Raw genomic sequence first — 15,726 nt, 5'->3', positions numbered from 1 at the left:
ACAATATGAAGTTTGAATTATAAACAATGAGGTATTATTTTAATATACTGCAAATGTTATACGTTCTTGGAAAGTATTCACGAAGAACTACCATAACTTTATTCATTATTGAATTATTAGTTAGAATTTGAAATAATACGATTAACAAATGTTACGATTTAATCATTTATTGCTTATTTGCGATAATTTTTATTGAGTTCACGTAAAGAATTGTTTATGATATTTAGAAAATGAAACAGTTTGTTGAAGATTTGAAGATTTTGTTCATATTATTCTTTTTATTTTAAACATAAAAAAAAGTCTAAAAATCACCTGAAATTAAGATGGATTTTAAATTTTAATATCAGTAGAAACTGTTTCCTTGGATGTCCTCTTAATAGGACAGCGGTATTGAAATGGGTTAAGACAGGCATGTCAAATTCAATTTGGCCCGGGGACTATGGTCTACCTTTGCTACGTAAAAAAATAACAATTTTTACGCTCTAAATGAGAAAATTTCACTGGCGTATATAGGTACTCTGATATTACTATCTGAATATGCGAATGGAAAATAATAATATTTAAAAGTACCAAAGGACGTTGCTATTCAAATATGTGAGTTTTCGATTATTTGAGCATATGAACATCACAACTCAATTCTTTGCTCTCAGCAAACCAACCGAAGCCAGCTACCATCTTTCAACTTACTTAAGTAATAACAAAAGCTTTTCTCCAAAAAGGGGCTTCAAGGTTTTTAATTTTTTAATAACAACATACCCTTATCATCATAATTGTATAATTGCAATCACATATCCTCCCTCTTTAAACAAAAAAAAAAAATAGTATCTGTCTCAATACTACTTCTCATTAAATAAAAAAAGAAGCAAAATCCCAATGCTCCCATTTGGAGAATCTTTGATAATGTTTTCGATAAGACGAAACAGAGTATTCGGGTTCGGTTTGACCGCTAAGAGGAAAGTGTTAACACGGCAGCGGACCGTCAGGTGGCCCAGAAGAGCGAGCAAGCGCGGAACGCAATCAATATCGCTCGCAGAACGCGACGGTGCCTCGTGCGTGGCAGCTCCGGCCGAGCTTTCAGTCCGACGCACGGTCGCGACGAAAGCTCACCCGTGCCTCGCTCGCGCGCGTCTGCCCGCGTCGCAAACCGTATCATCGCGAGCTTTACACGGGGGTGGTGGTGGTGGTGGTGGTGGTGGTGGTGGAGGAGTTGTTAGCTGGCGACAAAATGGCGACCGCGATACCAAACAAATGACTCCTCGTGAAAAGCTCACCGCAAGCACCGAGTGACGCGGCCAGCTCCGCGCGATACAATCATTTCCAAAGCTCACCTCGAGCTTTTTTTTCGAGGATCACGAAAGCTCGGATGCACGGAGGGGATCCTCGATTAGGACACCGGGTGGCCTCTATAGTTGCACTCTGGCGACTACGTTTCGTCGCGGAACTCCAAGTGGAAGCGGGCGTCGTGGACTCGCGGCGCGGATCGAATCGATCGAATCGATGCTCGCGTGCTGACTCGAGGACGCGTGAAGGATCTCGCTGGGCATTCGATTAATATCGACCAGCGATCCGTTCGTAGAAGGCTGCCGGACTAAATGGTGTCGAAGGGTCCCGCGCTGTGCTCGGTTCTTAGCTGAGCGACGCTTGCGGTTACTCCTGGCTTCGATGGCCTGACGAATATCCCCTATCGACTGCTGCCCGCGATCGTGTCACGCGACCATGCATTTGCATTTCGAAAAGAACAGCAATGCCAAGTGCGACTGCAACATCCTGTCGCTCAGCTGGATGGGCAAGGTACCGGATGAGTCGCCGGAGGTAGGTGTATTCGATCTTTCCCAAGGTTAGGCGAATGGGGGTATTTTTTTGTGGTAGCAGAATCTTGTGCGCTGCGAATACGGTCGAACCTCGATAAGTCGACGTGAAAGGGAAATGGAAACCGATCCTGATTTAGGAGAAAAATAATTCAAATTACTGTAAAGATGTAGTTGTTTTATTGTTTTCGTATTTAAAATAGTTTCAACTGCAGTTAGGTCATTATTAGCAGCGTCTTCGATTTTTAAAGAATTTTAATTGATGAGTAATCATCAACATTACGATTATTTGAGTTGTTGATGAAATTCATCTATGAAGATGTGTATTTTCATTATATGGAATTATAAATTGTTACCAGACACGTCCTCGTAAGGATACTAACTAGCCCAACAATTTTCAATAGAATCAAGATTTCCAAATATAGTACAGAGCTTGTAAGACTACTCCAGGATGGAATTTATAGGAAAAAGAAATGTTAAAAGAGCTCTTTCAGTATTGTTCAGGATTGGTATCACGTAAACTAGCGACTAATGCTGTCATGGAAACGCGTTTTACGAGCAGTAAAGACGGATTTCTCTCACATAGAGAGCACCACTCGGAGTCACTCTTTATAGCTTCTCGTTTGAGTCTAGGATGTTGGGCGAGATTGAGAAGATTATTCGAGGAGGATCAATACGATTGACCAGGGTCTTTCCGAGAGAATAGTATACTTTAGAGTGGTCTAAGTATCTGAAATAATACAAAGTGGACCTGGAGGAACAGAGAAGGTACTTGGAAGCAATTGGATTGGGTTTTCAAGAATATTTATCAGCAACTCAACAACAGATTAAAATCATCCTCTTTAAAATAAACCTGTAGGTACAGAGAAGGTACTAGAAAACAATCATGACCCGAAGAAATGAATTATTTATATACCCACCAACGATTAATTCCTTTCCTGGAAACAGTGTTGGGAGTCTTGAACTCATCCTATAGATTGGGCCATTGTACTGGAACTGGAGCTGCTTTCAATTGGTCCGCTCTAACCCTTTATATAATGATCACTGTCCGTAGAAGATAACTTTCGAAATTTTAATGTTTTTATAACTAAAAGATACCATACGTCCAAAGATCAGGAAGTAAAGGATTGTAAATCTACAGACTCCCTTATTGGACAAGAACTCGCTCGCAGATGATGCAGTGTGACAAAGAGCTCTGTCATGATGGACGATCCAGGAGCAATCTCAGTGACCTCCCTCAAGGATCTCACACCAGTCAAATTTAGTTGCCTATCTGGGCTTCAGATTTCACATGAACAATTCTTCGATTATCTAAAGTTATCTGGCTTTCCCCGAGCGCAATGATTAACACGATTTAAAAGAAATTCAATTACAACCCTGTGACCTGGATAGAGCTCCAGAAACTCGTTGCAATTTGTCGAATGTTTCTGTCGTGTCGCTTTGGAGTTCGACATAAACTTTGATTGCATTTACGCCTCGCTAATGCACACACCTATCTCGTTAAATCGCAGGTATTAACGTTATCAACTAGAAACTATAAGCTAGCGTAGGAATGTCTTGCTTACACAATATTCTCAGTTCTCGAAAAACGAGTTTAGTTTCATCCATTCTTAGATGCATCTCTAATTTCACTCTGAACCCCGGACATTCTTGACTCCTTCGCTGAGGAGCTAAACGGACTCAGAGCAAGGTTTTATTTAGACTACACGAATACTAGAAACTCTCTGCGACATGTTAGTTCCAACAAAAAAGCCACATGTCTTCGAGGAGTCATTTTATACTGGAGAGTTAGAGAAATTGAGCGATCAGAATGTTTGACGAAGGTTCCTTTGGTATTAGTCAGGATTTCCTATCACAAGAACCGTCCCGGAGGGGGGCCATGTCGGAATTATCACGGTGGCCGTTGGGGAGTAGCGTCCCCATGTACCCGAAGCGCTAGTGGATCAGTGTCATGAATTGCATTGTAACATAACTGGAAGAGCTGATCGAAAAGACATCAGTTGACTAGAATGTCCAGCTATGGCTTATATCAGACGGGTCGAATGAACTGTTCGTCAGGCCTTGAGCACCAACTATTGACAAATTGTATAACGAAGGAAGGGCTGATCATCACGTTCACTAGTTGATTAACCCTGGGATAAGGATGACACTGGTCAGTTGTTCTTGGACCTCAGAGATTATGAAGTCTCTGAGGTTATGAGGCTTTGAGGTTCTGAGGCTCTAGGGTTACGAGGCTCGAGGTATCAGAATTTCCAAAAACTGTACTTCCACTATATAAAATCTTCCTGGATCTGCCTCCACCAACTGGTTGTTCTTGGATACTGGTCAGTTGTTCTTGGACCTCAAAGATTATGAAGTCTCTGAGGTAATGATGCTTTGAGGTTCTGAGGCTCTAAGGTTACGAGGCTTTGAGGTATCAACATTTCCAAGAACTATACTTCCACCATATAAAATCTTCCTGGATCTGTGTCCACCAAATGATAACCTCAGACCTCCAATCTTACCACCCAACAATGCCTCTAAAGTTAAAATCTATAGTACGTCGATGAGATGATGAGACCTGTGGGACACCTGAGATATTTATAGTTTAAGCAGGCGTCTAAATTCCCTTGGGGCTCGTCTTTCCACCGACGTGCGATATCCAGAACGTTCCAAGCCCCAAGTGTGAGGGACTTCTCACTCCACCTGTAGGCATCGTATGGGTTGGACCATCGACTAGCAGCGGTAGCCCTATATCGCCGAGGTAACATTCGCAGTGCGAGTTGCGGTCTATGTCAGCTTGCACGCAGTTGCGACAAGGGCAGTAGAGGCTTCGAAAGGCCTCCTAGTGATCAGTGTGGATACTTCGGGGTTTGCAACCCAGTGTCGTACTGGCAGTCTGTAAATGTGGTGACACGGATGCGCTGATTGGGGCGTAACCCAATCACCCATAGGGGCTGGCGTCTGATTGTCTTTGAAGCAGGTGCAGGAACGTTCAACGAAGTCATGTCTGCTGGCCTCAGCCAACAAGAGTATCTCGTTTCTTAATGAATTTTCAATTTATCTACTGCAGGATATAAAATGTGTTTTTATTATATTAGTATTATCGTTTTCAGCCAAAAGGCATGTTAATGACTAAATTATTAGATTTCTTGACAAATATTATTTCACTGTTGGTAAGGATTCTCTATCACATGAAATAACGACTCACACTGTCATGGAAACACAATTTATGAGGTGAGAGGAAGAAAAATTGATGCGAAGAAGTATACCATGAGAGACTCGAAGATGTAATTCAGAAATTCTATTGAAACATCAGAAGAAAGAAGTGGAAGAAAGAATGAAACGGTTTATTAGAGAGACAAGTGGGCCTTGTCAGGAGGTGGCGCGAAGGTGTCTGCAATGCCTAGAAAAGGCGAGGATAACTGCAGACTCGTGGGAATCTTCCAGCTCTAAGGATAAGGGTAACTACCAAAGGGAGTTTCAGAGGACATCTCTCTTCAGTAGCAGGGCTTTTTTTGGATCTTGAATAGACTTCCCACGTCCACTTCTTTCTACCTCTCGTATGAATATTTTAACATTTGAATTTACGAAAATTTCCCATCTAGTGGTACCCGATTCTCCACAAAAATAATATAATGTAAATAATTTTTAATATAATAGTTAATATAATAGTAATATAATAGTAGTATAATAGTAGTATAATAGTAAAATCTCTCGTTTCTAGTTAGTACTTGAGTCGATATCGCAATCGAATAGTTTCCTTCCATGAAAGGTGAGCTCGATCGATCGTAAAGATATGCTTGGGCAGCAGAACCGAGGTGCATTACCTCACAAATATCCCTAAACGTCAGACGCATGCACAATGTGCATAATAGTGCCAATAATACTCGCGCGACGCGATAAGGTTGCGTTCGCTGCAAATCATGGTCGGGCAGCTGACGTAAACGCCAACGTACGACGAACCTGCTGCTCATCCATTTCTCCGGTTCTTTTTTTCAGTGAATTTTTAGATCGTCGAGACGGTCGACGGTTATTTTAGAATCACAGACGCTGCACAGGATCGAAAGTGTCGGTTCGCGGCGCGATGCGCGTCATAGAAACGGTGGACAATGCGGTCCTGGAGCGTCGAACGTGGTCGTCGAATGCAACTGGAACAGTTGATACGTCTGCGAGTTATGGTGTGGGTTTACCCGATGGGAAAAGTGACCTGAAAACCGTCTAAGCATAGATTTCAGTGGTTAGGACGTTTATGAACATAAACCTACCGTCGATAGTTACCGTCAATAATTACACTTATTCGGATTACTCAGATTACACTTACAAAATTTAATTAAAAAATAAAATACTATAATAAAAATTTTCCATCGCTAGCATATATATAAACGCTATGTAAAGGGGAAAGTGGCTACTTGAATCGGTCTCCTCGGAATTAATTCCGAAAGATGACTATTTTGGTGCAACTCGAATGCCTAGTCTTCGTAAGATGCGCTGACACTTGGAATCAATTAGTCGCGTTTCGCGTGACTCGTCATTTTGTGCCGTGATTGACATCGACCCCGTGGTATCAAATTAATGACACTTCGATGCGTTCATCCGGCATTGGATACGGTTTGGCACACGCGCGGAAATTGCCGCGTACTCGATCGTTATTCAAGCGTTTACGCGTTTCGTCGAAGCGGCCTCCAAAATGAATCCGACCGTACCCGATTCTCTTCCTTTGTGCAACTTCCAGTTGGCAAATTTTCCGATTTGACGGTACCTGTTTAGTCGACTTTCATAATTGGACGAACGAATGCAGTTTTTTAATGTAATTATATAGCTTATAAATGGACTGATGTTTGAATTTAAAACAACTCGAAAACTAAACTTATATTTGAAAAGACGAAAAGTGAAGTTACAGATCGAGTCATGTTCACCGCCAGATCATTACGCACATTCTTTGCAATATTGTTGACCCACAATTTTATTTTGTATCTCCTGAAGCTTTATAAATAACTAAATCGTCACTTTGAATGAATCACCTTGTTGTGTCTCAGGTATCACTGACACAAACACGAATGCGTCGACTGTTATCTATGCAATCCACTATATTGTAGCATATTAAAGACCAAAAACATAACTTAAACTTAAAACGTAACGTAAACTTAAAAAGGAGGCACATTTAGCTCGAAACGTTGCCGAACAAAACAGAATATCGGTTGTTCTTAATACCAAGAAAACTACTATTTCGATGCAGAGTATTCTTGTCGAGGTAGTTTCAAACAATCTGTCTGAAACGAGCTGAAACTTTATTATGCTTTTTCTTCCGCTTCAAGTGTTTGGGTAAAGCTGCCTCGAACTATATCGTTGGTAGCAGGTGAAAAAGGTCCATTGTCTGCAAGACGCCTATGAATTGCCACAGATGTAGCTTTGACTAGTCAATGCCGTGTAAAAGTTTGCCGATATAGGAGCTCGGCTTCTCTACTACTCCCATTCATGTCTACATGCAATGTGTACCTGCTATTTTAGGGTTTGAATGGCGATGCTCTGTGATATCAAGACTTAACAGACGCTACAGAAATTTATAGCCAACGAAAATATTGTTATAGAAGATAGAAAATATTATTTTCTACTGTTTACCACGAGTGACATACTTCGTTGAATTTTCAGTCGTCCTAAGAAAACATTTTAATAATTACTTTGATACTTTTATCAAAATCAAATGCTTTTTCCATTAAGTATAAATGTCCTGGGCGTCACTCAATTCCCCATTAATAATTATTTTCTGCGATCCAGCAAATGTAAAGAGGTTAATGCATTCGGCTCCAAACCTCTCTTACATTTATGCATAATAATTGGTAGTAATAATTTACAACCGTAAATAATATTTACTTGTAATTAACTCTACGTGGTTTCCGTATAAATACGATCGGAAAACGCAGAGAGATTCGTTATGTTGACATTTATTAATAGACTACGGATTTTATACATTTATGGGGATTTGAGAATATTAAAAATATAATTACGTTTAATGTGTACCGAGTGCGCGCACTCGTGTAGAACAGAATATTAATGTTATTACAGAGTACATCCTCGACCATGTTCATTAATTTTTTGTTTAACAAGATCTATAGTTAAATCGACAATTTCCGATGTTTATGAAATTCACAATGAAAAATATATTAGGCACGTCTAAGGTACAGAACACTTAGACCTAGTTTAGAGAACAATTACTACCACCAATATCAGTGGTATATAGGAACTATGTAGGAATCCAAGATTCCAGTATTTATCCAATATCGTACTACCAGATTCCTATTGAGTGAATCCGTTATCAAGAAATTCTGTAAGAAGGACATTCTTTATGGGCATTCGAACATTGTCACCATTCCTATTTAGATTTGAGAAAGCTGCTCTGGTAGAATAATTGAGCATCAAGCGAAGATGAGCGGTCAATACTGTTTACATCCACAGAATTTATTACGCAATATTGACGCAAGCGAAATGAGAATTTCCTTCTGAAGGTGGCCAGGCTATTGCATGATTAGATTTATATTAGATCTGCGTTAAGCAAGGAATACAATCCTTTCTTTTCACAATAAATTTCAAAATATTTCGAACAACTAAGCATCCCTTCTGAAACTTTCGTATAAAACACTCTGCAGATCTGCATTACACCCCGACTACTATCTAACGTCAATAATCTTTCCTAATTTTCTCTCTACTTGAATATAAAACTCTCCAGCAATATTACCCAACAGAACACGCAGCACTTTAAACGAAACTCAGCATGAAGCTTCCAGTTCCCCGTGTATATTCCAAGAAATCAAGTATCAAAGGAAGAACATCTTCTCTTTAGCGCGTATTAACTCCTAGCAAAGAGTCGTCGTCGCTGCAGTTAAAATGGGAAGACGTCGGTGCGCGTCGCGGGGTCGCCTAGGGATTAATTATTCAAGTTGCTTCGTTAATTCAGCGAGGCGCGAGTCTCGGCGGAGACCATGCGATGTCTCAAAAACGAGAGCTCATCGAAAGGCGCGTCTACCAAACAAAGGGACACGCCGCGAGGCATTAGGCGGTGTTTCCACATGCGATGATTACTGGCGCCAGCAGTGTGATATCGACGATAGTGCGCTTATTTGACGCATGAAAACGCGGGAATTTTTGTCTGCATCAATGTTTAACTTTGGAGGTTCAGAAATTATTTTTGAGCGGGAGAAAAGAAAGTTGGTTGAGGAGGATATGGTGATGCAGAATGGTATAATGGTACAGAATGATATGACGTGGGATACGTGATGCTACAACACGCTATATGATGCTACGTGACGGCGTATGACAGTGTATAACGGTTTATGATTACTCACGGCGACATATGACGATGTATGACGATGAAAAATGATGTGTAACGATGCTTGACAATATCGCAATGACAGATTGATATATGACGATACAGAACGATGAATTTACATGTTCCAACACCAGTGAACCGGCGCCAATAGCGATTGCCCGTAGAAGTCTCGCTTAAAGCGACAATCTGCCGGGGTTTGACGAGCGTGAAAGAGGTGTTTCGCGCGACTCTGTCGGGATTTCGTCGCTCGGCGAACCCGGTTAATAATACCGCGGAGAGTTCCGAGACCACATCAAAGCGGGGGGTTGGAGATCGGAATCCGTCGGGGGTGCTGCGGAAGCGGCTTACCGTCGAGGGCGGCGGGCAGAAATTCGGAGGGGGCGACGCGCGTGTACGTGTACGTAGCCGAGCCGACGGTGAAGATGAAGTTCGTGCCTTGTGTCTCGATTAGATCTTTTCACGGGCTGAGCAGCGGATGCCGTGCTTTGTCGAGCTGGGGCTCAACAGCGTCGCACACGAGTGGCACGAAACGACGCCGGGATAGCCCTCTGGTTGAACCCGCGAGGACAACAGGGAAGGATTCCGTTTTGCTGCAGAGGGAATGCAACGTTTATTGATTCCCAATGCCCCACGTCGATATGGTGCACGTCTGTGGGAAGCGCGCCAAATTTCGAAAGGGATTTCCGTGTCAGAGGTGAATCGAAGGTCGGTGCCGTTGTGGGTCGTTGAATCAGGTTCGACGTCAGCGATGACGTTCCCAAAGCTAAAATCAATGGAGGACCCCGAATTTTGTATTCGCTATTCTTTTCGTCACTGGACACAGTGGGAGTAAGTATTAGGTTGTCTCAAAAGTTTCTTTCGCTTTATTAATAAGTAATACATGCACAATAGTTTATGTTTTATGTTACATTACTGAATTGTGCACGATTCATTTTGCTCCATTATTGTTACAACATGAATATCTATGAAATTAGATTGTCTATTTATATGTATAAACACGACCACATCAAATAATTGAGTGCAACTCGCGAAAGAAACTTTCGGGACAACCTAATACATACTGCTAAATGCATTCCTTTTCTAACGATGTCGCGGCACGAGCACCCAATCTGTGCCGGATCAGCTTTGGGTACACGCGTTCATGCTTAAGTAGGATTGATTCGATCAACGATGTTCGATGCGCGGCAGGACGCAATCGATCAGAATTCATTACGCTTCCTGTGTTCCTTGATGGACGAATTCACCTCGTTCGATAAGTAGTTCAGCTTCCGGGATTAATCCTCGATTGGCGATTTGGTATAATCATCTCGTACCACGATGGGAAGACGTCGCGCCAGAGTGCATCTATTCCTGGAAAAGTAATTAACTCATGGGGTCTAGTTTGGTGGACATAAAATGAGCTAGTCTCGTATACGTGATATACTGTAGTACCGTCCAACCCCCTCCCCAAATCCAAGAATAAGGAGTCAAACAAGAACGTATAATCATTCTTTAATTCTATATCAACAAACATTGATAAAACGACCAAAAGGATACACGTCTGCATAAATGCAGCTAAGGTGATGTTCATAAATTTAGCCTCGAGTCACAACTGGATCTGGCTTACTCTGACTAATCGATGTTGTTTTGCCTATTTTGAACGTGTGTTTAGTTATCACACGTACTTTCTCGTACTCAGGCGTAGGTGCTCTCTCGGAACGTTTAAGCGCCATTAAGACGAGCAGAAATTTACGATGCCCCTAGTTCCCCGTCCCCTCCTCTCTCCATCCTCCGAATTGCTCTCGAGAATAAATAGCGACCCATTACGCGGGACACGCGTGAAATAGACATCTTTAGTTTACGCTAAGGTTTTGTACTCGCGTTCGCCAGTTTACAACGTCGTAAAAACGCCCGTAAGTTAGGTTAACTTCATGAAGAATTGAAAATTCTAAACCCTCGCGCGTAAACGTCGGGGGTTAATGATTCTAAAGCGACGTTCCACTTTGATTTCGTTGTCCCTCGGAGAGAAATGGCTGATAAAACGAGTGAAACTATATCGAAATGGATGAGACAAAGTTTCTACGCTTACTCGCACTTTAATTTTTTCCATGGCCCATCGCAGCCAGATGTAACGCGGCTAGCAAATCAAAAAGTTAGTTAAACTTTGGGAGCGAGTTTCCCGTGGCTCGTATAATGCATTACACCGCAAGAATGAGAATTTATTCGTAAGGAAATATATTCATCTGGACGTCATCAACGTTGCTTCTGAATATAACGGGAAACGCAAAGTTTGCATTTGCTTCTGGTTTTTTCGAAAGTTTCGTTCAAAGGAAAACGATTTATGTCAGCTTAACAGGTGGTTTCTTTTCTCGTTATCTACGAAGTTGAGATAAGTGTTGATGAGGAATACTTAGTGCTCTTTAGACTTCGTTTCCATCTTGGAATATCTTAATCTTATAAACATTTTCTTTCTCTATTACTCTATTCTCCACATTTTAGTCTATTTCTCCATAAACATGATGTTCCCCTTCAAGAATAAATTTGACCCATAACAGAGCAGCATGGTCGTCAGGAAAATGTCGTGTTCTAATTTTTGTAACGAAAACTTCATAAAGTACGCTTCATTTGCATTTCGTTCCGTTTCGCTGGATTTCTTACATTCACGAGGAACGAATTCCCGTTGATTTCTTTCCCCCTAACTTCTGGACTGCGCTGTCTTCGTGCCCTGATTCGCGAAGAAAGGCGCGTCGGATCATCAATTACAACCCCCAGGAATCGTTTCCCACCACTCGATGCGATACTTGTCGGTAGCCATCGTTGGAAATGAGTGTCGGTGTATGGTATAAATGTAACCCCCTCGCGCACGACGTTAATGTACCCACGTGTTGATGTGGGAGTGCATTAACGATTTCGAACGTGCCACGATTCCGATAGCAACCAACGGGACCGTACAGCGTGTATTAATAGGAAATAGACAAGTACCTAAGTGTACGTCCCAGAATTGCCTTGCGTTACATGCCAAGGTGTCTAGGCTCTCGCGTCTAGTGTCTGAGATTGTAATGCTAAATAATGAAACAGGAGGTGCAGTGGTAGGTAGATTGTCGGAAATAATAGGAAAGAACAATATTACGTGCGAAGAAATTTAAAAATATGGTAAGAATAGTTATGTTTCACCTACATTATTTTCGAATTTTATTGTAATTAATGTTGAGGAATCTTTTTGAATAATCTTGATGGCTACAGAATTTCTAGTTTCATGTATTTTACTAAATCGATTCTCTTTTGAAAGAAATTGTATAAAGGAATAAGTATTTTTTATGTTATTTACTCTATTTTATTTCATTTCTTTTCATGGCAGTCAATACATAAATATTTTAAGTTCGAAATGAAAATATTCTTTTCATGTACTAATAATGACTAGTGCATCATTAACAACCTCTACAACTGGTATTAGGAATTCAAGTAATTATTTTAAGATGTTAATCGATGACACTGCATTTTTGAGTGCACTTTCGCCTATTCTTCTGTGGTTCCACTATCGAGCGAAACTAGTCTATAAGCCGTAGTGCAACTATGCTCAGACGGTTGGATACATAAGCGAGCATATGGCTCTTCCCTGTTGACTGTACGTATCGGCGTACAGAAAATCGCAAGCGCGCAGAAACTGATGCGTCAAAATTGCTTCTCCGTAATCCCCTCTGGAGTCTTGGAAGCTCTTATTAATCCCACGTTAATAAGTCGAAGTTCTAGTGCCACATAAAACTATATTTATAATTACACTCCAATTTGTGGAGTTATATAAAAAGTAGAAAAAGTCAATTTTTAATGTGGTCAGTTTTTAAAATTAATTGGTAGTTCTCAGAATGTTTTCCGAAATTTCAAAGATTATCAAAAAATGTGTTGATAACATCATGAATCAGTATAAGTAATATAATCATTACAAGACTGACTTCTATTAAATATTTTATACATTACAATATAGTGGACGAAACAGCCGATTATACGAAACAAATAACCCTCGGATATATGATAGATCAGCCTCGCCACCGTTTCAATTTGCTTAGTGCGCGTCACTCTTCGGCTGCAAAACTCGATAAAAATAAATCCAAGCACGGCCTCGTTAGGATTATTTTTAATTGATCTTCAACTTTTTAACACTTTCTGCTATCTTGAACCAAGCAGAAGGTACTCGAGGTAACTTCGTGCCCGATACGACAGCTCGTGTAAACGAATGATTTCTTTCGAAAACTTTTATTACGAAAATTCTACTTTCTGAGGGAACGTGCAATGAAAAAGAAGCAAATTAAATCGACCTGTAACTGCGAACTGTTGAATAATTCAAGTTCCTAACTCACGAACCTCGCCAAGTTTTCACTGTGTAGAGCGCGAGAAAATAGGGACGAGCGAAAATTCAGCTAGCTTTCGAAAGGAATTCGTGAAAGATGTGGGAACCATTCAAGAGCGAAAATCAAGGTGGCGGGTCGAAAAGTGGAGTCATCTTTTCAAGTTGTCTTTGAGATCCAGCGATTCATTTATATTCTCACTCATTGGCATGCTAGAAAATTATTATTCGAGAAGTAATCAAAGTTTTGCTATTTATCCTACAAGTGCGATCATTTTTTTTTTGTAATCTATTCACGTGGTAAGTGTTTATTTTTCGAAGATTAATATAAAGAAATTGTAATAGAAATACAAAGGAAAATTCTAAGTAAAACTCTAAAAATAATACAATTTTAGATAGGTAAATTTTTTAGAAATATAAAAGTTCTCGACTTTGTCAGCCTCTGCATTGTGATCATTCTAGCTAAATAGGAAATATCATTCGATACTTGTCATCGATGACGAAAGAAATCTGAATTGGCGGTTTCTTTCGTGGCTTGTTTCGGTCCGTAATGGAATGTGGACATAATACTACGTGTCGTTTTTGAGGCTATCGAGCGTTTGGTGATTCGATTCGTTTCGAGGATCCATCAAGACAAAACGGGTCTATTGTTCCCCGGGCCTTTGTTCTTTGGAATAAATGGAACTTCTCATTCTAACTCTAGCGTGAATTGTAGACGAGCGATTTTACGCATTACTAAAGGTTGTTCTGTAACCGGAGGAATTATGAAATTCGCGAGCAGGCACCACCTTTATAATTAACATTGTTCTGTAGCTATTCTTCTCGTTAGTCAAATTATTATGCAATAATTAGGTGACTTCAATTCTGGAAAATTGCGGTACCCTTTTTTTCATATAAATCTCAAATTAATGTGCAAATATTCATTCTCTACAGAAAACAATTTTTTCATTACTCTATCATAAAAAACAATTTTTATTTTAATTATTGGATCACTCAGCTTCAGGTTGAGATAAAAAAAAAAGCTACATTTCTGGAATAAATCTTTACAAATAACATAATTAACCTGAGAAGGTCTTAATTCCATAGGGATCTCAAGTGACCTCAGAGGAAACCTCGGTAGAAGACGATCCAGGGTTAAGAAATTATTATCGAAATATATCGATAAGAGTACCCTATAAGTTATTTCAATATCCACTCTCTGTCTATTCGAATAGAAGAAGGTCACTTTTTACCGACCGGTGAAATCGATCCGGCGAAGTGGATTCAGATTTGAATTACGATACCTTACGGGAACCGCCCACGAAGAAATTAATTTACGATTACAATTGCGCTGGAACGCGCAACGATAGTACATTGTTTAATGAGAATAGTAATATTTCTTTCGCTCCGCAATATCCAATGGAAAATAGATAGTCGACTGGGAATTGCTGGCCCTATGGCTAGGGTATCGATTTCGAGCAAAGAACAAAAAGTCAACGGTACACAGAGTTCCGTTAATTATGCGCAATCGTTAGCTGGAAATGTTGGCAGTCTATAATGATCAATTAACTTCGGCAAAACCAGCGATCTAGATTGTAAAGCATTTATTAGCTATCGAGCAGATGATAAGTGGAATCGAGTGAACCATATTGTGGTATTAACTGCTATATAAATTGTAGTACAGTGTATAATCTGGATATAAACAAAGAAACATTTTCCTTCATTTATAAAAGAATGAACGACCTTGAAATTGCCTCGATGCTTCCACTTGAAGTTACAAAAAAAAAGAAGACAATGATCTTTATGAAATTAAACAGCTCCCACGTTAAACACTCTTTGATACCCTTAAAAATAAACGAGTTACTCAAGCGACCTGTTAAATGTCCCATTCTTTACAAGAGTTTGTGAGACTCGAATTAAAATCACATCCCTCGGTGATCCCTTTCGGCATTAATGTATTATAAGAGAGTGGCACAGTCTTGAAAGAAATATGACGATGAAAAATCCATATAAAACTCGTGCTGTAACATTACGTGCTCGAGTTTTTTTTTTTTTAATGATTTATTAAAGCTTCGGTTTAATTATTAAATTATAATAAAATAGCTTTCTTGACTCCGAATACGAACCTCTTCTGGCTCTTTTAATAGTAAATGTAAAATACACTTTGTTTCAATTTTGTCCTAAAAACTTGAATTATTATTGCTATTTTACAGCTCGGTATTTGGGAACAAGCCTCGACCAACCGATGACGTGTAGAGGGTAAAAAAAATTCTTTGTTCACGTCACGCGATCCTCTCCTTGAAGAGCACACA

General features: G+C 40.2%; 1 protein-coding gene across 3 annotated transcripts in view; it reads left to right on the top strand.

The window, feature by feature from the left end:
- The first annotated feature begins 494 nt into the window (after positions 1 to 494).
- The window catches only part of LOC128896346 (tubby-related protein 4-like), a 53,377-nt gene continuing 38,145 nt past the window's right edge, over positions 495 to 15,726 (top strand). Inside the window, exon 1 of one of the 3 annotated variants that reach the window (XM_054159678.1) lies at positions 495 to 1,812. In XM_054159678.1, coding sequence (XP_054015653.1) covers positions 1,717 to 1,812 — 96 coding nt within the window. In that variant the 5' untranslated portion in view covers positions 495 to 1,716. The remainder of the gene's footprint in view (positions 1,813 to 15,726) is intronic. The other 2 variants (XM_054159677.1, XM_054159679.1) reach the window with 2 other exon arrangements.

The sequence above is a fragment of the Hylaeus anthracinus genome, unplaced genomic scaffold (genome assembly GCF_026225885.1).
Source record: "Hylaeus anthracinus isolate JK02 unplaced genomic scaffold, UHH_iyHylAnth1.0_haploid 0, whole genome shotgun sequence".
NCBI lineage: Eukaryota > Metazoa > Arthropoda > Insecta > Hymenoptera > Colletidae > Hylaeus > Hylaeus anthracinus.
This window is presented reverse-complemented; position numbering and strand designations above follow the sequence as displayed.